This window comes from Marmota monax, unplaced genomic scaffold (assembly GCF_021218885.2).
Source record: "Marmota monax isolate L192 unplaced genomic scaffold, Marmota_monax_Labrador192_F-V1.1 WCK01_AAM20220418_F8-fsc00001, whole genome shotgun sequence".
NCBI classification, from domain to species: Eukaryota; Metazoa; Chordata; class Mammalia; order Rodentia; family Sciuridae; genus Marmota; species Marmota monax.
Genome location: NW_026693777.1, coordinates 21,169,753 through 21,197,470, shown reverse-complemented (window position 1 = coordinate 21,197,470; position 27,718 = coordinate 21,169,753). Strand labels below are relative to the sequence as shown.

The 27,718-nt window shown below is 42.6% G+C and overlaps 1 protein-coding gene across 5 annotated transcripts; it reads right to left on the bottom strand.

Moving 5' to 3' along the window:
- Positions 1–305: 305 nt before the first annotated feature.
- Positions 306–26,780, bottom strand: Max (MYC associated factor X). 5 transcript variants are annotated; one of them, XR_009228360.1, is made up of 6 exons: positions 26,535–26,780; positions 25,789–25,815; positions 17,874–17,981; positions 3,077–3,200; positions 2,522–2,622; positions 1,703–1,844 (listed from the first exon to the last, which is right to left on the bottom strand). XR_009228360.1 is itself a non-coding variant. In XM_046461103.2 (5 exons), the coding sequence occupies exons 1-5, from the start codon at positions 26,568–26,570 to the stop codon at positions 1,657–1,659; spliced, it is 483 nt and encodes a 160-aa protein (XP_046317059.1). In that variant the 5' UTR covers positions 26,571–26,769; the 3' UTR covers positions 306–1,656. The 5 variants fall into 5 exon arrangements, 3 of the variants coding, with proteins under 3 accessions (XP_046317059.1, XP_046317062.1, XP_046317061.1); XR_009228359.1 differs by having other exon boundaries at positions 2,538–2,622; XM_046461103.2 differs by lacking the exon at positions 2,522–2,622 and having other exon boundaries at positions 306–1,844; positions 26,535–26,769.
- Between the last annotated feature and the right edge of the window lie 938 nt (positions 26,781–27,718).

The following is a 27,718-nucleotide window of genomic DNA, read 5'->3' as shown; positions in this document are numbered from 1 at the left end:
GGTCATTAACAAAAAGATCAGTCAGAAATGGGTCTAGAAAAGTTGCCACAGATAACTGCCTCTGTGGGAACCCTAAATCTCTTTCCGATGAAGAATTACCAACGCCCATTTATTCACTCTCACAGGCTCAATGAACCCTCCACACAAAGGGGGACCAGCTCTAACTATGGCACTCCTAGTTCTGCAAGTCCCAGTGAGAGACCTCGGCTCCTTGTTCAGTCTTCCACACAGGCCCAACATCTTCTAGTACATTCTTCCTGCAACCGTTTTGGCCTTTGCAGCAGCAAGAAGACAACACCACCAAAAAGGATAAAATAAGTTTTTATTTATAGTCTTATAGTAAAGGGGGAAGCCTTAACTTGCAAGACAATTCATCGGCAGTATGTACAACATACTTTTTATTTCCATGGAATGGAATCAAACACAGACTGAGACTACAGAGTATACACCAGAGATCAGCAAATGCCAGGAACAGAGTGGGAAAAAGACAAAGAAATGAGGCCTAAACACACAAAACCCTTCACTGGGATCTGTTGACCACAGCCAGAACCATGGCTGGATCACACAATGGAGAGAGGTTCCGGAACAGGAGGAAGTGGGGTGAGGGTGGGGAAAGGGGCCGCACTGGGGTGCGGGTTTAGTACCAGGTAAATTGCTCTTGGAATTTATATTACAAAATCAGTTGGCTCTATTTCTTAGAAATACACACGAAAAGAAAGGAAGAGTTGATCATTACTTTATGAATCTGTCGCTTTGCAATAACCGACATCATCAGAAATAGGGACAATTCACTCAGATTCAAATTTCAGTAGCAGGAAATAAATATCAAAACATCATCACTGGCCCTCAATACAAAACCTCTACCCCACCCAATGATCCCTCCCTGTCCCACCCCCAAATAACCACCCCCTACCACTCTCTGGTGGCTGCCGCTTCACTGCTGCCATCTCCCATACATACCACAAGTGTCACTCGGCCCTCCGTAAGGCTGGCACTGTAGGCTTAAACAGCTGGCTGAGAGAAGCGGGAGTGAAACGTGCCAAGAACTCTGCAAATCTGTCCCCACTTTCCTTTTATACCACAAACTTCTTCAAGGTCTGGTCTTTCAACGAGTGATAAATAACTTTTTAGGAAAAAAAATCCTTATGAAGGAGAGGGGATAATTCTGATTACTCCAAACTGGTCATCTTCTCAAAGTAGAGCAGTTCACAGATTCACAAAGTCTATCAAACAAAAGGCGAGGGGGACCGGGAGGAGAGGCCCGGCAGGGCAGGCGTCCTCCAGGCACGTGCCCCGCAGGGCTGGAGGAGCTGGTGGGGTGGGCAGGACACCATGTGCTCAGAGGTCCGGCCGGCCGTCTCTCCTCCACAGAAAAAGCTGCCAAGTTGGGGTGTTTTGGTTTAAAAACGTCTGGTGGGGACAGGGAATCCCTGAAGGGAATACATTTAAAAAAAAAAAAAATAGTGGAAATAGGGAAGGAGAACGAGAGCTGTTGTCCAAGAGCTTCTACGTAAAAATAAAAATTAAAAAAAAAAAAAAAAAAAAGAAAAAGAAAGAGTCTTTTAAATGGTTCTGAGGGTTCTAATGATGAACTGAGAGGAGGATGAGACGACGGAGGAGACAGACAGTTTTTATTGCTGGCCTGCCCTGTGTGGCTTAGCTGGCCTCCATCCGGAGTTTCTTCCTGCTTTGGGGCTCTTCAGGCTCTGACTCTGAGCTGGAGTCAGAGCCCCCATCGAAGGCAGAGATGGTGCTGCCCTTGGCGTTGGTGTAGAGGCTGTTGTCTGAGGAGGGGTAGTTGGTCTGCAGTTGGGCACTCGACCTCGCCTTCTCCAGTGCACGGACTAAAAGGCAACCGAGGGAGCACATTACCAACTTCTGCAGACTCAGGGAGCAACCAAGTCTCAGACTCAGGGTCCAGCCTGTTCTTCCTAAGGGCTTGTGTGCTGGCCAGCCCAGGCTCAGGGTGGCTCAGACAGAAGAACTCCCTTCGAGTGGCTGTTCCACACACACACTTCATTTCCCTTCCCTCTTTTCCCAGCTGGACCTGGGTTCCTGGCAGATATGGCCAGTTACTCTGCCACCTGACCCAACCCTGAAGAGAAGGCTTGTGATGTCACCGTCCTGCCATGGAAGCCCAGCCTAGAGACCACAGCATGAGCTCCCCGTGGGATTCAGCGGTGCAATGACAAAGAAGAAGCCAGCCCAGCAATGCCAGGCTCCACAAGGGTGTGAAGGCCACACAATAGCAGGAAAAGATGATGTAAGATGTATTGGCCAAAGAAAAGTTTTGGTTTAGCTCTCATGTACAAGATCCACTTGGAATGACAAGCTGGACACTTGGAAGCAAGTCACCGATACACACAAAATACCTGGGCCTTTTGACAGATAGCCCCTACATGCAGGTTGCTCGGCCCCTTAACCAACCCACTGATGCCACCCGCTGCCCATCCCTTGGTTCAGCTCAGCTTGAATAAAACCCATTCGTTTTATTTATTTATTTTATTTGCGGTGTTCTAACCCAGGTGGTTACTTGCATTTCCTTTTACTTGCATCTTCCATGAGGGAGGAAGAGAAGTGAATTCCCCAGGAACAAAGAACTTGATCAGCTCTGGCTTTCCCCTGTGGTTGTAGGAAAAGGCGGGTGTGAGCATTTGAGAATAGCAGGGGCCTGGCCCGTAGGCTGCCCTGATTGGACTACCATTGACAATGGGGAAGGCTCACTGTCCCTGAACACCTGGAGTCTCTGGTACTTACAAAGCACATTCCATTCCAAGGACCTCAAAGCTCTTATCAGACACCTAATGCCAGGTGTGGTCCCTATTGCAGACGGAGCACCTGAGTCCCGAGAAAGGGAGAGATCAGGCCAGAAAAGATACAGCCTCCAATGTCCAACTCCCTAGCTCCACTGTCTCCTCACTGCCGGCTCAGGTCCTTCCTCTAACACTCAACTACAAAGCCGAGACTGCTTCTGAGGCACGCTCTGGGACTGGCTGACTCTGCAGGCCCAGGTGTGAAAGCCCCAACCTGGCTGGAGCACAGCAGGGCCAGATGCCCCACAAGCTCAGCCGCTCACCTTGCTGCTCCAGAAGAGCATTCTGCCGCTTGAGGTCATCGATATCTTGCTGGTGCGTGTGGTTTTTCCTTCGCATATACTGGATATACTCTGTGGCTTTGTCTAGGATTTGGGCCCGGGATGCCTGTTGCAATATGAGAAAAAGCACAGGGGACAAAATAAAGACCGAGTCTGGGTAGTGAGGGACCCATGACCTTCCACGGCCCAGCATGGGGAACTGAAAACAGGAGGGCAAGGTGGGAAAAGGCCGAGGAAAGAGTGATGGATACTTAAGGCCTTCTTCGTGCCAAAGTTTCCAGTGCTTCAGAGCTTACCTCACAAGCACAGTCTCAGAAGGAGCTCTGCCAGGAACCCAAGGCTCAGAGGAGTACACTGGCTTATTCCAAACCACCAGTTAGACAGCAATGGAGTCTGAGCTCAGAGCTGGGGGTGTCTGACTCCTGAACCCTCACTCCTCCCATCCCCTCTGGTTCTTACGGTTGCATTAAAGTCTTCAGCTTAGCTTTGTCTGAAAACATCAAAATCCTACTTAAATGAGAGCTTGAATCACTCATACTCTGCTAAGGTCTGGTCAGTGGTCCAGAATGAAAAGAGCAAGATCTTGGCTGGAGCTGGCTAGGGGTAAGAGTAGCTACAGTGGTTTGCACCAAGGTCTTAGACCTCAGTCAAATCCTCAAACCATTGTTAACTAGTTCTAAGTGAACACCACTGTTGGGTCACTGAGCCTTCCTGGCTGAAGAGACTTGCATGAAAACTGTTAGTGCCTGATGTCAACACAGGAAGGGCACGAGATTGAGCCACTTCAGAAAGCAACCACATCTCTAATAAGAGCCACGGATGGCACTGCCCTATCAGAGGAACATGCTAATAACCAATAAAATAGATGTCAGGTCACTGTGTCTGGGGGATTTTCTCTTAACTGCAAACACAGCCAGAGTTACTTATGACCAGGCAACCAACAGTCAAACTGGTAGAATGGAACAAAGCCAAGAGAAGCCCAAGGCAGGGTGGACTAGTAGCTGAGATATATCATTCATGCCATAGAGGTTTCTGAGCAGCAGGAAAGCTTCTTATTACAGGAAGGCAGTTCTCCACAAGTCTGTATTACAAACCAGTGGTCCCAAACAACCAGAATACAGCCGTGGGGAAAAGAAAAGAAAACCTCCACTCTCAGGCTAACAAACTAAATTTACTTGTTTTGAATCCTAACAATCTCAAATTATACACGTCACAATGAAGTGGGTATCAAGAGTGGTATGCAAAGCCTCAGTTTATTTGCCAGTCCTTGAAAGTACCAGAATTTCTAGGCTTTCCTCTTACAGTGTCCTTAAGGCAATTTCCTCAAGAGGAAATCATTTGGATTCAATCAATCATTTTTATCTGATATGAATTATGTGCAAGGTACTAGGCAGACACTATGGGGAAACAAAATGTATTAGTCATGGCTTCTTTGCCCAGAAGCTTACTTACTATCTAGCTGAGGAGGTATTATCTACACACAGACAAATCACATGCAGTGCTGACAAGTGTAACCTGACTAGTACAGATTACAAAGGCCATGGGAAAGGTGGCTTCTGGCAGGGGTGATTCCCTACTGTGTGCCAGGGTCTTGTCTCGGTGCTACATTTCTCTCTCACACACACATTCCCAGGTGAAATAGTGAACACTTTACACTTTGTTAGACCAACATTGGATTTGTGGGAAAAGGTGGTGCTAAGCAGGGAGAGTAGCACAGTCAAGGGCAGGGGGTAAGGGAGAAGCCAGATCTGTCTCCTTAGCTGAATGGTTAGCTTATGTAGAAAGAATGAGAGGACATAACAACAGACACTTCAGATACTGTATCTGCAAAGGGGCCATACTAGGGCCTAGTTATTAAGTGAAAAAATAGAGGGGGAAAAGGGCAATAATTAGGAGGCACTAATTAAAATACTCTGCCTCTTGGATACTAAAGATGGAACTAAAACTTGAGTAAGAGGGTATGAGTGATGGCAGTTTGGGGATTCAAGAGGCAGAGACAAGCTCTACACTGTCACTACTGAGCTCTGTACCTGTAGAAACATTCTTCTCTATGGCTATTCCTGATCCAAACAGAATTCCTACAAGATCCCACCTGGCCCTGCAAATTCTTCCCTCTCCATCACTAATGATATTGCTATGCATATCTATACCCCAATCTCTCTTAAAAACAAAAATTTCTTGGGGGGAAGGGGATGTGATTCATGCCTGTAATCCTAGTGGCTTGGGAGGCTGAGACCCTAAGCAACTTAGCAAGACACTTAAAATGAAAAATTAAAATTTTTTTTCCCCAGCATGAGGAATTGAACAAACCCAGGCACTCTATCACTGAGCCACATTTCTGGCCCTTTTCTTTTTCTTCTTTTTATTTTAAGATAGGGTCTTGCTAAATTGCTATAGCTAGACTCAAATTTGTGATTCTCTTGCCTCAACCTTCCAAGTAGTTGGGACAGGATTGCACCATCATGCCTGGTTAAATTTGCCTATTTCAAAGCTATTTTCTCAACTAACAGTTCCCAGAAGACAACATTATCTCTTAACACCCATGTGCATCTGGGACCAGGGGGAAAAAAACATGATTTTTAAAATGAGAGCGCACTGGCAAATATAAGTGATGACGTCTACTGAGTAGCAGTCTGTATTCCCAGTTGCACCCTCAGATATTTATACATGAAACCAGGAAATTAGTACAAAGAAGTAAAAAGTGAATGGTGAACCCAGCTTAATAAGCCAGAATAAGGAAAAATATCCATGATGATGGCAGTTTCCACCTCAGGACAGTTTTGTGAACAAGATTAAAATTCCTAAGTGGTCAAAACACAGTGTCTTGGAAGTATCTGGGTTTAAACTCAGCCCTTCTTCCACCTCCTTCTTAAAACAGAAGTGCTTGCTCTGGGTCTCATTCAGGGTGCCCTTAACCCCTAAAAGAATAATTCAGAATTAATCTTATTTTATCTTTCCTAGGATACTCAGAAAGAACTGAGATCCAACAAAAAAATTTAGAAGCACAAAACAGCCAGCACCTTCTTAGTGCAGCAGGCAGCATGTTAGTCTCATAAAAATCACAAAATACAAAATGTCCCCCATTTTGCATCTAATCCGGGGGGCTGAAGTTAAAAAATGCTAGATTCACCTAAAATCCCCTCCGCTCACACTTTTCCAAATCACACAAAATCATGTGACAAGCCATAGCACCAAGATGTGAGCAGGCTCTTCCTTGCCTTTATGAGTTTATAATAGGTACATAGTAAACATGAAGTCACCAAGAAACCCTGGGATTTATGGCATGGACTATGGAACAGCCCTGAGTTTTTAGTTTCTGTTTCCTGAGAAGCCTCTCAGTCACTTTAGTCAACTGACAACATTCACGTGAGTATGCTGACCAGACAGGACCTGGCAAGTCAACACGATGCCTTTGGGTAGTGAGTGAGGACAGCATGATCTTTTTTCCCTTCTAGTTTTTGCAATGAGAGGGAACTAACTTCTGGTTCTACCTTTCTGAGCAGAAATGGCTCTCCTGAATAGTTTAGACACAGCCACGTCTACCATTTAGACAATAGGTAGCTGGGCCTCCTATACAGCAATGTGAGTCAGGCCTCTCTCTTACTGGAAGCCACACAAAGGATGCCAGGCAACTCTGTCAGATCTTGTTCCAAATCTACGCCTGCATACAGCAACAGAAGTAATGATGAAGACAATAATAATGGCAGCAGATAACTCTTACCAAGCACTTATTAAGTGCCAGGCATCCTCACACAACCTTTGTATATTATTTCTACCACTTTATAAAAAGGGAAACTGAGGCACAGAGTTGGTAACTTAACCAATGTTTCATATGTGTAACTAATAGGAAGTAGAATCAGAATTTGAACCCAGGCCTCCAGATACCCACATTTTGAAAACAGAGGCAGATGTAAATCCACTTTAAAAAAGATCAACAGAATTGCAGGAACAGTGTTGTCACAGGAGAATGAGGAGGAAAAGGACCTCAAACGAGTCACTCATTTGCTTACAGGGATGTCAATGAAAACCCTAGTGAAGGTGGTTTCCTAGCAGGAGTGAGAGTTGAAGCCCAACTGTAAACTGTCCACCCAGGTGCAGGAGTGAGCTGAAAGTGAAGCTTATCTTTAAGATTTGGCTGAAAAAAACAAAAAAAGAAGTGAAAAATAGCAGCTTATAAAAATAGTGACACTAAAGGAAGACTGTTTTTCTTTTTTCCTTTTTAAGATAGTAAGAACCAAATAGGCTCCCAAAGAAAAGAAACAAACAGGAAAAGCCCAAGATGCAAGATAGCCTGAGAGGACTAAGTGAACCTGGCCCAGTAGGAGGACGTGCCAGCTCCCCACAGTGCTGCTGGCTTCCTTGTCTCTTGGCAGCCCAGAAGGTAAAAACAAAATGGATGAAGGAGAAGACCCTGGGTGTGGCAGCAAGGCCCTGCAGATCTCTGTCCCTTCTACTGTTCATGCTACAGTTGTCTGCTAGGCAGCATGTACACAAAGAGGAAGGTCAGCCTACCCTCCAGAGGTACCACTTTCACAGAATTCTGCTTCCAACAGATACCACGCACTCCTCAAATCATGGCAAGAATCAACTTACATATTTCACAAAAGGATGGGACCCCAAAAGATTAGAACCTTTTCTTTTTTTAAAGAAAATTTTTTTTTAGTTGTAGATGTACACAATCCTTTTATTTTATTTATTTTTATGTGGTACCAGAGATCAAACCCAGTGTGTTATGCATGCCAGACAAGTGCTCTACCACTGAGCCACCACCATGGCTCTAATTAGAACCTTATAAGACCCTGATTCTAGAAGCCATTGTCACTGATGCTTAGGATCAGGTCCAAGGTCCAAGGTCCTTTTTAAAGCAGTGGTTCTCAGTCGTTTCACACATTTCTGGTACTGTGAATCTTATTACAGTAACTTGGATTGTGGGAAAAGCCAAGTTGTTCTAGAAAGCAGGTAGGCAGAGAGCAGTAGTACTAGATCATTAACATTAGGAACACGACTGCCCTCCCGAGGTCCCAGCGCTGACCTGAGAAACAATGGTCCTTTCCCCATTCATATCAAAAACAGATCACATGGCATAAATTGGCGTGAACATACTTTATATACAAAGATATAAAAAATTGTGCCCTATATGTGTAATAAGAATTGTAATGCTTTCCATTGCTGTCGTGTAGTTAAAAAATTAAAAAATAACAAACAACAACAACAAAACATATTACGCTGGGTGGATGCTTCAGCTATCTTCTTCTCCCAAGAAGCAAACTGCCACATCAGAAGGAATAAAAAGAACTACTGTAAGTTGGTCTGATGCACCAATTTACTTGCTTTATTTTGAACTAGGTATTTTAAGGAAAATAAAGCCATTTACTGTGAAAACTATACAAACTTTTACATGCATTAAGGGCTAGGGATAGCTGGTATATATTTCCATTTGAATAAGCCACCTTTTGAGAGAAAAATCTTTTTTTTTTTAATCTTTTGAAAATAAAAATTAACAAACCTGCATAATATTTGGGTGTCCAATAAACTAGTTAATTAAAAAATGGCCAATGCCAACGAGGAAGGCTGAACGGCTGTGACATCGTTGCTGTTGTTGTTTTTGCATGTTATTTAGAGACAGTCTCACTGAGTTGCTGAGGCTGGCTTTGAACTCCAATCTGGTTGTGAGGTCTCTTGAAGGCACCCTGCTTCTAGGACCTCTGCTGGACCAGCTGCAGGACTATTTGTTGATCATCAGGAAAAGGCAGTGCTATCATGCCCTGCATGGGGCTTAATTAAAGCCAGGAGTCAGATATTTGTTTAAAAGTTAACACAAAACATTCTTTTTTTCTCATGCTTTTGATGGCTTGAAACCAAGGTGTGGCACTTTTCCATCAAACTTTGGCTGTGAAGCATAATTTCCCAAAAAGGAAACAGAAAGTAAATAAAGAGCATTCACTCTCACAGGTAATAAACAAAATACTATATTACTACTATATTACTATATTATTACATATTACTACTATATTAGTCATCCTCTTAAAAAAATTCCAATGATGGTGAAATTGGGAGTCTCAGAATACTACTGTCTTTAGAATTTGTTTGAAAAAATAAGAAATGAAAGAAGAAACGAAGACATGAAAACAAACCTCCTGAAACCATCTTGCCAACACACAGCAAAAACCAGATGCTCATACCCATGCTGGGACTCTAGTCTGTGAAAATGGCCATTCACCAGAATGTTCTCATCACCACAGTATTTATAAAATTTTAAAACTGGACACAACCCCAAATTAACCAACATTAGGCACATGCCTAATGACTAAATATGAATGCTGCATCATCTGGGGAAAAAAGCATGCTATTATTTAAAAGCAAAAGTTTTCTAACAATTTAATCCATGGAAAGTAGGCATACCAGGGCTGGGGTGGTGGCTCAGTGGTAGAGTGCTTGCCTAGTATGTGTAAGGCTCTGGGTTTGATTCTCAGCACTGCATATAAATAAATAGAGGTCCATTGACAACTAAAGGAAAAAAAAATTTTTTTTTAAAGTGTGCATATAAAGAGACCAGAAAGGAGTACAGGAATTAATAGTGTATTTCCATGCTTCTTAGATGCCATTAATAATTTCATGGACTTAATATTAATTAGTCTTTTTTTTTTTTGGGGGGGGGAAGCATGTTTCTTTGATATCCACTTTAAGGCAGTGCCCAATTTTATATTGAAGTTGGAAAGAATGTATCTTAAAATTGCACTACCCAAAGATACATACTAGCTACCTGGCTAAGAAATATTTGAAATGTGACTATTCTAAATTGAGATGTGCCAGAAATACATAATGCACACAAGATTTTTTAAGACAGGTGTGGTGGTGGTATACACTTGTCACCCCAGTTCCTTGGGAGGCTGAGGCAGGAACATCACAAGTTCGAGGCTTGAGGCCAGTCTAGGCAACTTTAGCAAGACCTGACCCTGTCTCAAAATTTATAAGGGGTTAGGAATGTAGCTCAGTGGTAGAGCACTTGCCTAACATGCATCAGATTCTGGATTCAACTGACAGTACAGCAAAAACAAAACAAAAAACTTAGTGCAATAAAATAGTATAAATTATCTCTAATGATTATACGTGTTAAAGTTGTACTTATTTTTAAATATTAGGGTCAAATAAAATATACTAAAATAAGTTTCATTTACACTTTTCTAGCATGTCTTTTAGAAAGTTTAACTGCATTTAAATTACTTAAAAAGTATTTGTTACTCAGTAAATTTCTAGCTGGGGCTGGGGATATAGCTCAGTTGATAGAGTGCTCGTCTCACATGCACAAAGCCCTGGGTTTGATCCCCAGCACCATTAAAAAAAAAGAAAGAAAAAAAATTCTACCAAGCAGTGATTGTCATATTGTCATAGGACCTTATGTCAAAGGAAAGGTTGCACTTGTGGTAGATGAAGAAAGTTTTTTTCCTTCTTCCCATTTTTCAGAAGGTTTTCAATTTCATCACGGGGAAAAAACAGAAAAGAAATGCTAAAAAGAAGGCCTAGTAATCAATCCCCATCCTTCCAAATATCAAATGCAAAAAATGGCAGGTAGTATCTCCTTGCTCTCTAGTCCTCCTCAGGGGAGTCAGACCTCTGTGCACTTTGCTCTGCAGAGATTCCTGGAGTGATTAAAGAGGTTTCTGCTCTCCAGAGCATCACATTTAGTTAGGTGATAAGATAACCACAGAAATAAGAAGACACAAGACGCCCATAAAGGGCCACTGGAGTTAAAGGGCCATAGTTCTAAGGGCAGGGAGGGAGAGGCTGGCAGGATAAAGTGCCTGGACAGGGAGGCCTCTGAGTAAGTCTCTTCAACATGAGACCCAGACATCATGTGGGCCACAAGGCTAGATGGAGTTGGACTTGGAGGAAAGACCTCAGAGAAGCAGAGAATGACATTCCTGGGCAAACAGAGAAGGTGGACACTGTCCACAATAACTGGAGAATAATGGAAGGAAGGAGGAGAAGCAGGCAGGCAAGTTGGTGCCTCAGAGAACATAATGCTGTCCTCTCTTGAACAGGCAATGAAAGGCTCTTGGAGATCTGCAGCAAGACACAAATTCAATTTTTAAAGAATTAAATGAAGGGCCGGGGGTGTGGCTCAAGCAGTAGTGCGCTTGCCTGGCATGCGTGCGGGCCAAGTTCGATCCTCAGCACCACATACAAAGATGTTGTGTCCGAAAACTAAAAAATATTAAAAAAAAAAAAAATTCTCTTAAAAAAAAAAAAAAAAAAAAAAAAAGAATTAAATGAATGAGCTGGGATATAGCTCAGTTAGTAGAGTGCTTGCCTCGTATGCACAAGGCCCCAGGTTCAATCTCCAGCACCACAAAAAAAGAAAAAAAAGGATTAAATGAATACAGTTACAATGGTTGAACCTGGAGCTTTATGAAGCTATGAGCAACTATGGGCACAATTTATGCAGTAGAAAATTTAAGGAGATGCTAACTTGGAGTCTGGTCAGATAACAATCTTCATGAATAATACGTGAAACGGGTAGGATTATGGTTTACATGTTATTTAAAAGACATCCATTCTAGCAGCCTAGATATGATATACACACAAGTGTTGCTGAATGAACTGCCTGCCTTAAAGGCATCCACTGGAAGGAGCCATCTCCCAAAATCGTGTGGCCAGAATAGATAGGGAGCTTCCTCCCCCCAGTTTAATAGAACTCATTGTGCTCCCTGTTCTATGACAGTCATTAAGCTAAGAAAATGACCAAAAGGAGATATATTCCCTGCCTTAATGTACTTCCTATGATGCAATGTGGGTAGACAGTCATCAAATAATCACACAAATCTACATAAATTACACCAGGCTGGACATGGTAGCACATGCTTATAATCCCAGCTACTTGGGAGGCTGAGGCAGGATCTCAAGCTTAAGACCAGCCTCAGCAACTTGGCAAGACCCTATCTAAAAATACAAAAAAAAAAAAAAAAAAAAAAAAACCCACAAAACTGGAGATAGCTCAGAGGTGAAAAGCTTGCTTGGTACATGAGAGGCCCTACGTTCAATCACCAGGACTATAAGACAGCAAACAAAACAAATAATCCCACACTGGGTTAAGTGGGAGAAAGTCTTTGGCCTCAAGAATTTAAACCAGGCATGGAGGAATCTGTCTGTAATCCCAGCTAATCAGTAGACTACGGCAGGAGGATCACAAAGTTCAAGGCCACCTGGGCATTTAGCAAGATCCCATTCTCATATAAGAAAAATAAAAAGGGCTAGATCTGTAGCTAAGTGGTAGAGTGCTTTCCTAGCATGCACAAAGTCTTGGGTTCAATCTTAGCCCCCCTGCCTTCCTCCCAAAAAAGAATCATCACATTCTTGTCATAAGGACTATTTGGTTTTAACATCTACCTGTGAAGAAAATCAGATTTTAAAAGGAAGGAAACAGAATCACTCAGTCTTTTAAACTTCCTAGTTGATGTTTATCATTGGTAATTGTTAGGTAAAATTCTCTTTCTCAGCAAGGGAGCAAGACCCTCAAAAGTAGACACCCTCTATTAGGCCTTTGAGCCCCTATAGCACTCACAAGATCTCAGTCACACAGCTGAGCACACAGTGTTGGTTGTTGTTATTTTCTTTAAAGGACTGAGCAAGCTGCTGTTTTCTCCGGCTCTCTCTATAACTATAGACTGAGAACCTACTATGTGCCACAACCTGTGATGGGAGCTAATGGGTGGTGCCTCAGTTTCACCAAACTCCAGAAATTCCAAACTGAATGCTGCTAGAAAAATGTTTTTATTTTCATTTGAGGTTATGTTATCTCTTTTCTTCATAGCTCTCACCAGGAGGGAGAAATGCAAGCACAACTGCCTGAGACAGCAACACACAGGCATTTAGTAAGAGACTTATAAATGAGAAACTACTATAAACTGCTATAGAGCTATAAATAGCAATGGAGTCATGACTGAATCGTTTTGGCTCAGGTTCTGGAGCTAACTCATGGTGCAGAGAACAGAATTATACTCCCATGTAAAGGCAACCTGACAGGCTGTCCACCAAGATCTTGCCTCTGCACAAACATGGTGAGCTCAGTGTCAGTAAACCACTACATAACATTCCCTAATACCCAACTAAGGACCCTAAAACAAAGAATAATTTCCATTCAAGAAAAGTACCATCTCTCTAAAGATGGTGCCACAGTCTAAGATCAACCCTCACAGCCTGACTGGCTAATTCCATCCCATCTTTCCTGGTGAGCTCCATGTCCAACTGAAAAAATTTAAGAGACCCAATGACTCAAAACAAGAGCTCAAGGGTCCAGTTGTTAACCCTGGAATTGATGGCAAAACCCAAATAAATTGCCAACTGTAATGATCTATGGTGGGGGTGGTGGTGCTGAGTGCAATAATGTGGACTTTGAAATAATTCAAACTTGCAATGACTCTCAAGCCTGCATTTCAGTGTTATCTACAAATGTCACCTCAGAGCAATATTTCTGTAACAGCCATGGCATGACACACTGCCAAGATTAATGTCTCTTGCTGGAGAGAAGTCCCAAAATAATGACAAGATTTAAACAAGATCTTTAAAAATATATCCTTAAATTGTAACCCTACAGTGTGGCAGAAAGATGAAATTAGACAGTTCCAAATTCTAGTCCTTGTCCAACTACAGATTGGGATGGGGATCTTGAGCTGTTTCCTCACCTCTGATAGCAACACTGGCAGGAGAAGCAGGAGTAGGGATTGTTGGGTGATGATATAATACCTCACAGAACTGTCTGTGGATTTAATTTTACATTGTAATACAGATGATAGTTAATAATTTTTTTCCACAATCGTGGGGAGAAAGCCTAGGTGAGTGCTCTACCAACTGAGCTATATCCCCAGTCTCACTGATTTTTTTAGTTGTAGGTCGACACAATACCTTTATTTTTATGAGGTGCTGAGGATCAAACCCAGTGCCTCACACATGCTAGGCGAGAGCTCTTCCTCTGAGTCACAACCCCAGCCCCTCACTGATTTTTTACTTAAGCAAAAGGTGAATGTTCTTCATAATCTTCATTTTATAACAGAAACATAGGATATTTTAGCAAAGGATAAATGCAGTTTGGGTCTCACATTTGAAGTTCATTCTTTTTTTTAAATTTTTCTTCTTTTGTGTGCATGTGTGGTACTGGACACAAAACCCAGCGACACTTTACCCTTAAGTTACATCCTTGGTGCTTTTATAAAATTTTGAGGCAGAGATTTGCTAAGTTACTGAAGCTAGTCTCAAAACTTTTTTTAAAATACTTTTTTAAAAAATATTTTTTAGTTTTAGGTGGACATAACATCTTTATTTTTTTTATGTGGTACTGAGGATCAAACCCAGTGCCTCACACATGCCAGGCGAGTGAGCTACCACTTGAGCCACATCTTCAGCCCCAAGTCTCAAAACTTTTGATCTTCCTGCCTCAGCCTCCTGAGTTGCTGGAATTACAGTTTTCTGCCACTATATCTGCCTCCTTTTTGTATCCTCTATTTTTGGTTAGAATCCAATGCAATCCAAACTTCTCTATTAACAACAACAACAAAAAAAGGCTTAGAATGTATATGATAGATGACAATCCAAATGGTAACTAAAAAGTCATTTGGAGATGCTCAAATCAAGAGAGACCAGAACATGAAAAGCCCAAATCAAAGCTTTCCAAACTTCAAGAATCTGAGCTAAGGAGGGCATGGTGGCACACCCCTGTCATCCAGCAATTTGGGAGGCTGAGGCAGGATGGCAAGCTCAAGGCCAGCCTGGACAAATAAACAAACAAAAACAACTGGGACCCTGTCTCAAAATACAAAGGGCTGGGAATGTAGCTCAGTGGTAGAGCACCTAACTTTAACCCTGAGTACAAAAAAACAAAAACAAAAACAACTGAGCTAAGCACCCCAAAACTCACAGAGTAAAATAATCATTTCATAACTATTTACATTAATGTCACAACCTTAATTGCTGCAATCCCAATAAAAAGTTAGTCAATTTCCTTTGGTTCAAATACCACATTTTTTTTTTTTTTTTTTAAATTACAACATTTAGTGAGAAGTCAAGTCTGAGAGACCAGTTCCGTTAGACTCACTGCACCTGTGAAACTGCTGACAGACTAAGAGAACAATGAAGGTCATGCTCATCATACCGGAATGGGCTGGGTTCAGCCAAAGTGAAGAGCACACAAGACAAGAGGATTCTGAAATTAGAATGGCATCTAGTAAATTCTCAAATTGGGGCTCTGCTGATTAACAAATCTGGTTCCTCTAGACTGCTCCTCTCTTACTTATAAAAAGTGTGAGCTAACAAGATCTCCTGCGACCATCCTTTCACTCAATCCTTTAGCCTTCCTGGCCTCTAAGTTTCCTCAGTTGGCCAAGGAACGTTCCCTGGTTCCTGCCTCAGGGCTGCTACTTCACTGGCTGGCCCCCTCTCTCTGCCTGGAAGGTTCATCACTAGATGGATGTAGTTTTTTCCTTCACTTCCTTCAAATCTTCACTCAAATGCCACCTTGCCAGTGAGACATTCCTTGTTTGCCTAAATTAAAATCACAACAATTCCTTCCTGGTTTAATTTTCCTTCATAGCTCTGATCTGTCAATAATTATTATTCGTTCATTTTCTATCATTTCCTTATCAGAATAAGGCTTACTTCTGTTTTGTTCACTGCTGTATTCCCAGCATCTAGAACACTGGCTGGAATATAGTTGATTCTCAATAAATATATGATGAATGGAGTGAGAAATAAGTCAAAGAGCACAACAAATGACAAACTAGTCTGTTTTTAAGGCTACCTAAGTCAAATATCAACTGCCAACCCTGCTCCCAGTAGTGGGGATTGAAGCCAGGGGTGCTCTACCACTGAGCTACATCCCCAGCCCTTTTTGAGACAGGATCTCACTAAGTCACCCAGGCTTGACATCAAATGTGCAATCCTCTTGCCTCAGCCTCCCAAATTGCTGGGATTACAGGTGTGCAGCATTGTGCCTGGCTAAACCTTCAACTTTCTTGAAGAAAGGAAACAGGATTTAGGATAATGAGATTATAAGGACTTAAGAAAGAATGTTTTAGCAATGTAAAATAGGGTTAGATAAGGAAGAAGTATAGTTCTGGCTTCTTTCAAAGTGTTTTTCAAACTTAAAAATGCCTGAGAATCACTAGGCTGCTTGTTATAAAAGCAGGTTTCCAGGTCTACCTCCAGGAAGCTGACTCGGTAGTGATTTTGATGTGAGTGGTCCACAGCCCACCCCTTGGGAAGCACTGATTTCACACCACTACTTCAAGCAAGATGTAGAAGGCAGCTCTTGTCCATGTAGGTCACAGAAACTACATTAATTGGTAACACGGTAAAGAATAAGCACTGTCAACAGCTGAGACATGCACAAGAGATAAGCTTTTGCACGTGTGTACTTCGACTAAAAGGGTGAGTCTCTCTAGTCATAAAAACTTCCTGTGGTACTTAGTGCTATACCCAGGAATGTTGTTACTCCAGGTTAAGTACCTTTGTTTGGGGCCATCAAATCAAGCCCATACTAAGTAGGTTTAACCCATGGCAAATTCTGGTTTTGCAATACTAGGTATTCACATGGCCTGCTTTGTGTTTTTCATAAAGGTCAGACCCACCCCACGCTTCAGCTGCATGAAAGCCACACCTTAGATAAAGTATAAAACACATGTTACCATAGTATAAAATGATTCAATGGTTGCCAATTTAATATTAGTTAACCAAACAAACCCAGGACCCCCAACACAGAGCTAATCAGGAGAGCTACTCAAAGTACACCCAAGAGCAAAGACTGTTCATAACAAAAGATGTTTCTTTTTCTTTTGTGGTGCTAGGGATCAAACCCAGGACCTTACACTTGCTAAGCAGGTGCCCTACAACTGAGCTCCATCTCCAGCCCAAAATAGCTGTTTCTTTAAACACTGTATCACAGACACCCCCTACCCCCTGCAGGCACAACCATAGGTCTTCTTCCCAATTTGCCACTTATTCCACTGAAAGGCTGCAGAAACCAGGCAGCTACACTAGCATTAAGAATGGAGTTAACTATGCAAACAGACGTTTCCTCCAAATTCCAAGGAGTGACCTAAACCCTAAGACTTTTGCTCAAAGCTTCTGTTTTTTGAATGCAGAAACAGCTGGTTCCTACCCTTTAGGAAAAATGCTAGTTTCTGGAGGCCATCAGTGGGGCTGGGGGAAAGAGAATGGCTATTTTTTTCCTTCTATTTCTTATGAACATCTTACTCAAGTTTTTTGTTCCAAAGCTTAAATCATTCTTTACACACTTTGGAAACAAAAGCTATCTGGGCTGCTAAGTCACCCATGCCCAGATGGATTCACAGACATGCCTGGAAATGTTCTCTTACACTAGATATTGATGTAGAAACTTACAAAAGAAATTCTCACAGAGATCTGGGGACTCAATACCTTGGAACTTTAGTGTGTTCCCAAACTAACTATAGGTTAAGCTCTTTGCTAGAATGTATAGTTATAATAATTTCCTGAATTAATTTATTACATGTAATACTGAGTTTGAAAAACCACTCCTACAACAGCTCCATTCTATCTGATATATATATATATATATATTTTTTTTTTTTTTTGTTAAGGATAAACTAGAGTAAGTAAGGTGTGTGAGGATATGCCAAAGAGTCAAAAAAGAAAAGAAACCATGCCATCTGAATATCTCTTACTGTATTTCTTTACAGACAGGAGTGTCCTACTAACTTCCACAAGTTATAAGCTAGGGGTGGCCAGCTGGCTTTCTCAATAAACTCACCTTCTCTCCTTGGAGTGACGGGACTGAGTCCCGCAAACTGTGAAAGCTGTCTTTGATGTGGTCCCTGCGTTTTCGTTCCAGTGCATTATGATGAGCCCGTTTGTCAGCCTAGAAGAATGGGAGAAAGAACATTAGGACACCACTCCTTTGGCTTGGTACAAGGTGAGTGGGGTACAGCCTGGAAGTATATGCTGTCAGCGCTGTCTCTGGTGAGTGGACTGGGAAGATTGGTCCAAGTGGGCAGTTAGGAGTCTCCAGAATTAGGCTCTGCTAAAGGGGGAGAAAGGGGTGAGCAAGGCTTGTGACAGGAACATCCAAAGTAGTTCGATGCATCCAGCTCATGCATAAGTAAAATCAAAGTTATTCATGGGGACAAAGTGTGACTCTCCTGCAACACCAGTGTCCCAACTTACTTATGTGACACAACAGCTACCAGTTGGTGGCTGGGAGGAGACTAGGGAAATCTCCAGTGGGTCCCTTCAAAAGATGTGATTACCCCCCATTGTAAGAGATTCCGGCGGAGGGGGTGCCCCAGGGAGAAGTGGAGTCACTGGTGCAGTGCTCCTCTCCATGTGAAACCCACCACTGAAGGATCTGCCCGGATCTCCAGTTGCTAAAAGGCACTAGTTTAACCCTCTCATCAAATCATACAAGAGAAACTAAAACCTCCAGAAAAACCCAGTTGCATAAAATCTAAGGTCATAATAACAGAGCTGATAGAGATGCCAACCACATTTGGAATCCCGTTTCCTAAAGCACATCCAAGGTGCTATCCCTCCAAGGGCTTCCATTCACACAGGCTGAGCCAGAAATGTAGTTCTCACAAGACAGGCCTTCTGACACCCACAAGCTCTGAATAAATTCCTTCAGGCACTGTGGCAGGTCAGGCTAATTAGGCATTTTCGAAATACTCAAACCAAAGTCTTTAACCTGTCCTGCTCCTCCTTAAAATCACAAAGAAGACAGCCAATGAATCAGGAACAGCAAAGGATTCCAGTAAAGATAGTGCTGGTGAGCACTAGAAGGGAGCTTCAGCTTGAGCACCGTGAGGTCACTGTTAAAAGGACATCCCCTCCAAATGGAACACAAGTGCTTAACTTAATCCAAAGCAAGAACTGTACCACACTTACACTCTGATAATTATGGAGAATATGCTCTGAGATTTACCTTGAATATGCCAGGTTGCAAGGAACTAGCCTACACAGCAAGTCTACATATGGGAAAATGAGGTGGCTTTAATCCACTCAGAGAGGACGAGGAATTAAAAAAAAAAAAACCAAGAGTAAATAACTTGGCTTAGCACAATAATAATGCCTCCAATGAATTTTTGTACTAGACAAGATATATAGACAAAAATCTACTATAAAGACTAGAGCTGCAAGGATGAAAGAATTTGCAATTCTCATATTATCTAATCCTAAAGATTTGAGTCGAACCAGAGGAGAGGCCAGGAACAGTTGTGGTCATATTAATTACTTCCTGGTCTCTTAAGCATACACCTCACCAATAGCTCTACTGAATGGACATGTGGCTCCCTTCATGGTCATGGTCCGTCAGAGCATGCCACTCTTCGAGGACAGAAGCTAGAAGCACTTCTAAAGCTGTCCCATCTTAAGTCAGAATTCACTATAAAGTGAGAGTACCTCCTGGACCACAGAGATGTATAGAATAGCATGGGGAATCTAAGAGGATTATCAAACTCAGAACACCAGATGACCTGGGGCTAGAGGACTTCAATCAGAGGTGCTCTGGTAATTTTTTTTTTTTTAATTTTGGTGCTGGGTATCGAATCCAAGGCCTTACACATGCTAGGCAAGTGCTCTACCACTGAACCACATCCCCAGTCCAGAGATAGGTACTCTGCATCATGACACAACATTAAAGCAAGAAAATTATAGATATTTTCTAACAGCAGTATGAAATACCTTGAAGGAATTAAACATATTTAAGTACTCAGTCTTTGTCCAACTTTTTGTTCCCTCTAGTCATCTATACAAAGGTAAACTGGGCTGGGCCTATACCTGAGGTGCTTAGAAGGGCTGACATTTGCCAAGTATCTGCCTCTTCAGTGTTTGCTGTGTACTCTCCAAGATGGTCTATTTACATGCAAATTAATCGCCCAGCTTTGGTCTCCAGCAGCAGCCCAAGATACTCAGTCTAAAACTAAATCACCCTGAGTCCTGGCCCTCCTCCCAGCTTAAGAGCTGTGCACAGAAGCAGTGACAGCAGAATTACCCACAATCCCTCCTGTTGATACAAATAAAATTCTAATCATCTGTTTTCTTTCTGGGAGAGCACTGTAAATCACAAACAGCTAGAATCAAGTTGGACTTGGTTTTACTGAGCCTGCACTAGAGGCATGGAGAGAGGTAAAACCTAACATTGAAATCATCCCCACAATGCACTACTCTCCTCCCATTCACTGAGCCCTGAAAGGACTCAAATGGACAAGTCTTTTGGTTAGAGGACTGTAAGTGAACTTGGCTGTGGACCATCAGCAGAAATCTTGGCTTCTCATCTGGGGCGCCAGCCAAGTTTGAGAAGTTGGCTCAACAAGGAAAAGGCAGCAGTCCACTGCCTGGTAGAGAGCAGGGCTGGGGACTGTTGTTCTCAAAGTAGGGGATGGAATTTCTGTGGTGGTTCCAAGCCCAATTTAACTAGCAGATGAGTGGAACCTTAGACCAATCCCTGCTGCCATGTCCATCCCTGAGCAGCTAGGCCTAACCAGAATCAATTTTAAAGCTCTTGACACAATGGCAAGTATATATTTTTTTCTCTTCTTCAAGCCTCATTTGCACGAGCAAGTTAAAAAACATGCAAAACTAACATGCCTAATTCCAGGCAACTCTGAATTATATCACCAGTGGCTTAAAAGAGCACATGTAAAACTAAAAACCTAACATGAGGTTGAAAATTCTCTTTGGGAAATATTTCTAAACCACAAATCCATCCAGCCTGATTACCCCATTCCACCCCCACATCCAGAGGGCCCAAACCTAGAGTTTATCACTGGCTTGTTAACCACCTTTCCTCACTGGCAATCCCTTCCCAAAGGAACAAGATTTCAGAGTTGAGAAGGAAAATGGGTGAACACTCTCAGTGTATGGCATCAGAGATCCTCCCACAAACTCAAAAGCATTTTTCTTTTCTTTTTAAAGACCAAACAATTGTGTCTTGAACAAGTTAGACTCAGCTCAGATGAGCAAGCTTTCTTGCCTGCTGTCCTAAGAAAGACGGCATGATATTGAAAACTGTGGTACTGAAAGTACCCTTGCCAATTAATTAGGTACAACTTGAGTTAGGTAACAGAAGACTTCTTGGGTTATTCAGCAGGCCCCCAAATATCACCCCAATACATTCTCCAGGAGCAATGGCTGGATGCTGCTGGCTCTTCAAGCACAATGGACTGCTAGTTTCTGCCAGAAAGCCTTTCCTTCAGGACAGCCTAACAAATACTAAGGGGCTAAGCAATACCAAAGAGTGGCCCGCAGATGCTCAACAGGAACTACAGCACCAAATTGCTTCCAGCTTTGGCATCTCTGCCAAAATTTTACTTAGCCTCTCAGTTTTTATTTCCACTAAACTAAACTTCTGTACTGGTAGCCAGAATAAAAATCTTCACCTACAATGTGTCCATCCCTGATACTAACAAGTAGATGTATTTTAAGTGTTAAATAAAGACATTATTTTATTGGCCAATGAATTGTTAAAACTGGCAGGAGGTTTATCAAAGCCAAGGAGTTCTGTTCAGAATTGAGGGAAATCTTTCAAAATTGAAATAATTTTCTCAATAAATTGAAATAATAATTTTCAACTTATTGCACAGAAAATGCATCCTCTTTAGAGGCATGACATCAGTCCGCAATTCTAAGCAACCAGCATGAGGACATAAATGCTTCATTATTCAAGCATGAACAAGGTTCTAAGAATAATGCCATTTCTTGCAAGTTACCTTACTCCTAGTCCTTTTTACAAGGATTCCAATATGGAAAATATAGATTCCAATATAGAAAATTCTCAGCAATATAGGGAACCTGTGTTGCCCAGTAAGCATTAACTGCATTTAAGGAATTTAAGAATATAGCCAGAGTTGTGGTGCACACCTGTAATCCCAGTGACTCTTGGAAGACTGAGGCAGGGGGATCATAAGTTCAAGGCCAGCCTCAGCAACTTAGTGAGAGCCTCAACAACTTAAAATAAAAATTAAAAAGACTGGTAAAACCCTTGGGTTCAGGCCCAGTACGTATACGTACATGTGTGTTTATATGCATACATATACACATATATATGAATCTCAGTTCATTTTAGAGGGAAGATAGCACTGCTTATGACTATAATCAAGCTATTCTTATTTAATAATTAGGACACTGAAAAAGGAAAAGGTCCCAAATTCTCATCTGGAAAAAAATCTATTCTTTATTTCTGATAAGAAACAGAATAAATAAAACTGAATTTCAAAACAACTTAAAATATATATTTGAATCAACATGAAAATTGCAACATGAAATAATGGGCAACTGGGATGATATGAACTCACTAAGGTCCCTAACATGAAGACATTAATTGCAATTTCCCAACACCTCTCCTGCTTGAAGTTTACTACCTAGTTATATATTTCGGTCGTCTAATGAATATATTTGTTTTCAAGGTTTGGTGAAAACAAATGTGCCTCAAAGAACTGGGGAACACTATTATCCAAAGATAACATTATATTAGAGCCACTTAAAAGGAGACAATTGGTGAGACAATTTTAATTGAAAACCAAATTGGATTCACTGGTCAACTCTTATACCACTATTGGCATCTCAAGGAAGAAGAAAAAAGACTCAAACATAAGAACATCTTTCTTATGAGAAGACAATACCTTCCTGAGATCTCAGAGGAATGACCAAACTCATTCCCTTCTGAATATACTACAATTCCTCAAGAAACAAAGAGCACTGAGCTATTAAAAATACTTCACACCAGAAAGGTCCAGAAGTAGAATTGCATAGATCTGTTTTTAAACCCCTAACAGATACACTGTAAACGCAACACGTTCAGTTACAATACATTGGAAAAGGCCTTGGTTTCCTGATCAACAGACTAATGCTACATTTCTTATATGCTTCCACCTTTTCCCACAGAAATTTCCCAAATAAAGCAAAGGGAACCTCTTATATAAAATATACCTGTTCCAAAAATTTATCTTTAAGTGTAAAAGTTTCCTTTCAAAAAAATAATAAAAATAACATAACATCAATGGGATTCTGTGATGTACTGAATTTAGTAATATTGTCCTGGGTTACTTCCTTTAACAAAAGCTTACTGGTAACTGGAGAAGCTATTTTGCGTTTATACTAAGGCAACAAAAACATTCGTCAAATCAGTTTCACTTTCTGTTACAGTTAGCCTCACTTCCTAATTCTGTTTGTGCTGAGTATCCTGCATATTTCCTATAGTAAGGCCTACAAATTGTAGTGACATTTTAAAATATGAATGTCTCTTTTTCTATCAGGCCAATAAAACATTTTCCAAGTAACTTTTAAAAAGATCAACTATTGTCCTCAGTGATTGTTCATAGTCTACATCTTTTTCTGAACGTTTTTTTCCCAAGGCAAAACTTAAGTTTTCTCCAAAATTAAAAAAACATATGTTTATGATCTATACCAAATTTCAAAACAGTAAACAGATCTAATCAGAGGGGGAAAATGGAATCCTTTTTTAATCTACCCATTCACAACAGTTTGATATACTGTGAAACTGTCTAAAACTCATCTGCTTTTTTTCCCATCCTATTTTGATTACCTTGTGCCAGACAATACTTAAGTCAACAAGTAGGTGTGTCAAATTAAAAACAAAGGGTCTTGAGCCACTGGGCTCAATTCCTATCACCAAAAAACAAAACAAAGCAAAGGGTCAAACCTACTTCCCTCGTCTATCTCTCAAAGTCAAAGGAAAAAAAATCCTTGCCCCATCCAGCAAACTAAAAACATCTATACAAAACAAGGAGATTAGAATTCTAGGAGAATAGAAACTTTTTAATTATTCAGTAAATGAATTTACATCAATACTCATGTGGAAGAATATTTTGAAAAGCAGAAAGCTTTCAAGAACTGTGAGCCAAAATTTCACAAAGAAAACTTTTTTCTCATTTGAAAGCCAATATAATCCCAATTCAATGAATGATTCTGCAAAGGAAGCCTTACCAATCCTACCCTCCAACCCTGATCAAACCCTGGGGCAGATATTACAACTGAGGACATGAAAAAAAAAATTTTTTTTTTAAATGAGTGAGTCCCAAACACAAAACTCCAAGTACACATTATTAAGGATAAAATAATAGTAACTGGAAAAAAAAAAAAAGGCAATTCAATGTTAAAATATACTCAAATATATTTATAAATTTAAGGATGTGACAATATTTCAACAAAAAATAAAACAAACTATTTTTAGTTAACTATTATCCTCACAACAACTGCTTCACCAGATTTTTATGGAAATATCAGCTCTGAACAAATGAAATTTGTCTTCATGCCTATCTTCTTTGACAACCTACATAATCCTTTTGGTCGCTCTAATGAAGAGTAGGTACAACTAAGAGAACTTGCCTTTACCCTGAGATTATTAAATTTTTCCATCAGATATTATGAAAGTGGCATCCTGCAAACTCTTAACAGTTTGGAGAAACTGCTGTTTCGTACACCATTTTAAACATAAGAAAAACGGGGACTGAGAATATAATTCCAGTACAGCGTTTGTCTAGCTTGAACAGGGCTCTGGGTTCAATCCACAGCATGGTGCAAAAAAAAAAAAAAAAAGGAATAAAAATCAGAAAAATAACAAAATCTGGATTTCTAGTTTTTCTTTTAAAAATAGAATAGAAAGATCTTGGCAACACTGAGTCCTCACTCCCACTTACCAACCCACTGGATTTGAGTAGTGGCTGCCTTTTTAGAAGTGACATATGCTTTCCAGTACCCCAGTCCTCACTCCTCCTATCTAATTCTTGACAATCTCATTACCTGGTCCCCACAGGCAGATGAATTCCTGACCTCCCCCCAACTCTTACTGGTCCCAACTTCAAGTATTAGACACTGTGATATACTTGTTTCTCCTTTTTCTCTTTTTACTGGGTCTGTTTTTCCTCCTATCTATACCCACATTACTGTCTCAGACTCCAAAGACATAAGATAAGTATCTATATAAATCCACAAAACCCATCGACTGAGAACATTAATATCAAAACCCTAAGAAATTATTTTAGCACTCTATGGTTACATCCATCACACTTCTGCAAAGGTGTCTCTGCAATGCCCCATTTCAACATTTGTTTTTCTTTATATTTCTCCTTCAACTCAAATATAAAGTCAGAACACAAGAAGCTGTACAGGAACTTTCAGCATTTGACCTTAGGCTCCTCTACATTTACAATTTTTGCATAAGAATACCATGCTGTGCTAAATTCCTTGGGTCTAGAGCAGTCACATGACTTTTGGTTAAAGGAGATTACTGCATGTGGCTTCAGCTTCACACAACTATGCAAACAGAGTTTAAAAACCTACTTGTTCTTAAATGAATCTTCTGGACACTTTGCCGTGAAACAATGCTACCATTCTCTTCAGAATGCTTTATTTTTTCATTTCTTGCTTATATAGTGGTAGCTGGATCTCTCACCTGAAAACTACAGAACAATTCATTTCCTTGCACACAGCTCCTCTCACACAACTCACTAGAATTTACCACCTGAGAATCTAGAATCATGGAATTTGCAAACCCCTCTCCCCAACCCCAGAAGGCCCCACCTCACCTTAGCAGCTAACAGGAGAGTTTACTACAACATGAAAAGTAATAAAACAACCCCTTTCTCTCTCTGACCCCAAAAAGGACTAAAATTGCACGGAAATGAAAATGAAATGGAGAGTAGGAGACGTACCGCAGATTGAAACCTCGGTTGCTCTTCCTGGAATAAGAGAGAAAAAAAATAGAAAATATAGAAGTTATTTTTACACTTCGCATTCAATAATAAGAAAGAAAATGCCGGCGGCGGAGGAAGCGGCGGGTGGGGAGTCAGCCCGACACCCCTCCCTCCCTCTCTTCCCCCTCACCCCAACCCCCCAGCGGGATCCGGTAGCAGGTTAGGAGGGTCCCGAGCGCAGCCCCTCCTTCCGGGATCCGACCAGGGCCAGAGGGGTCGGAAGACTGTCTCCTCCCTCGGACCCAGCTCCGGCATCTGAGCACTGCCCCACCCCCTCACCATCCGCCCTCACCCCCAGAATCCGCAGGTCACGGTAGGAGGGGGTCGCAGACCCAAGGGGCAGGTCCTGAATGCCGTCCCCTTCTCCAGGATCCGGACAATGGGATCCCGGGCACACCGCATCCCTGTCCCCGGATCCTGAGCGGGGTGGGGTAGTGGGGGAGGCCGCAAAACCCTTCTCCACAGAAGGAGGTGGGGGTCCCGGAGACCGCGTGTCTGCTCCCCACCTCCAGTCCCAGGAGGCCGCTCCGGCCAGGAGCCCGGAGGGGAGCGAGCCGGGAGCGCGACGCAGGCGATCCCAGCCCCCGGGGAAGGGGAAGAAGGCGGCGGCAGCCCGGCCCCCTCCCGCCGTCGCCCCGCTGGGAGCCCCGGCCGCTGTCCCCGCCTGACAACCCGCACGGGAAGGAAGAAGCCCCGGGACTCACGTCGCTCTCCACCTCGATGTCATCGTTATCGCTCATTTCCTACGGCCCAGGGAGCGGCCACTGCAGCGGCGACGGGGAGGGGGAGGGGCGGAGGGGAGGGGGAAGTCACCGACAACAACAAGCCGAATGCCCCCACACACACTCTCACTCACTCACTCACTCGCTCTCTCACTCACACACACACACACACAACACGGGCGAGAACCACCTCCTCACTGCAGCACCGGATCAACGGCGGCACGCACGCCCGATCTGCCCCCCGCCACGTGACCGAGCTCGCCGCGCCTGGGCAGCCGAGACTTGTAGTCCTCGTCCCTCTGACTGGCGGCCCGGTGAGCGCCAGGAAAACTACAAGTCCCATAAGGGACCGCACCCAGTCACCGCCTGCCCGGCTTGTTGACGAAGCCCAGAGCGCCTGCGCGTCCAGGAGGGGGCGGAGGGAAGTGGCGCGGTGCCTGCTGGGAGACGTAGTCCGCAGACCGCGAGTTGTCAGGAGGTTTTCCTCCCGAGGCAGCAGAGAGGCTGCCGGGAAGACAGGACACGTGGAGGGAGCTGGGCTCCTGGAGCCGGCCGCGGTCTGTGTTCTGGGCGCTGGGCCCAGGGGACTGGGTGGAGGCTCTTGGGGAGAAGCCGGCTCCCTAAATAACGCTGTCTCTCCTTGGCGCGACTGGTCTTACTTTGACTTTTTGATGCTTGGGTCGCTCCGCTTTGCGCCCTGGGGCGTAACCCGCCTGGGAGAGAACCGTGCTGCTGCTGACTAGGGGGCGCGGCTCGGGATGCCCACGCGGACCATCGGCATCTGGTTGTGGAGTGTCAATAGGAGGTGTTAAGTGGCGCTGCAGGACGTGGTAGAGGACCGACCTCGCGGTGGGTCTGCTTTCATATGTCCGCGAGTGACCATCCTAGCTACTCGGTTACTCACGTGAGGCTCTTAGATTACCAGGACCTCGTGTACGTGGAAATAAAAGCCCTTTCGGAGTTTGCTGTAGCCCGTGCCGTTTAGGGAGTGCCCCAGTTCAGAGAACCTTAATTAAGGGTTGCAAAAAAGATCAAAACGAGAAACTTGCGCAGCTCCCTATCCAGTTAAAATCATATTTATTTACTATGGCATGAGGTGCAATTCCATCCATCCCACCAGTATTTACTGAGCAACCAACATGGGGCAGCATAGGAATGGCATCATA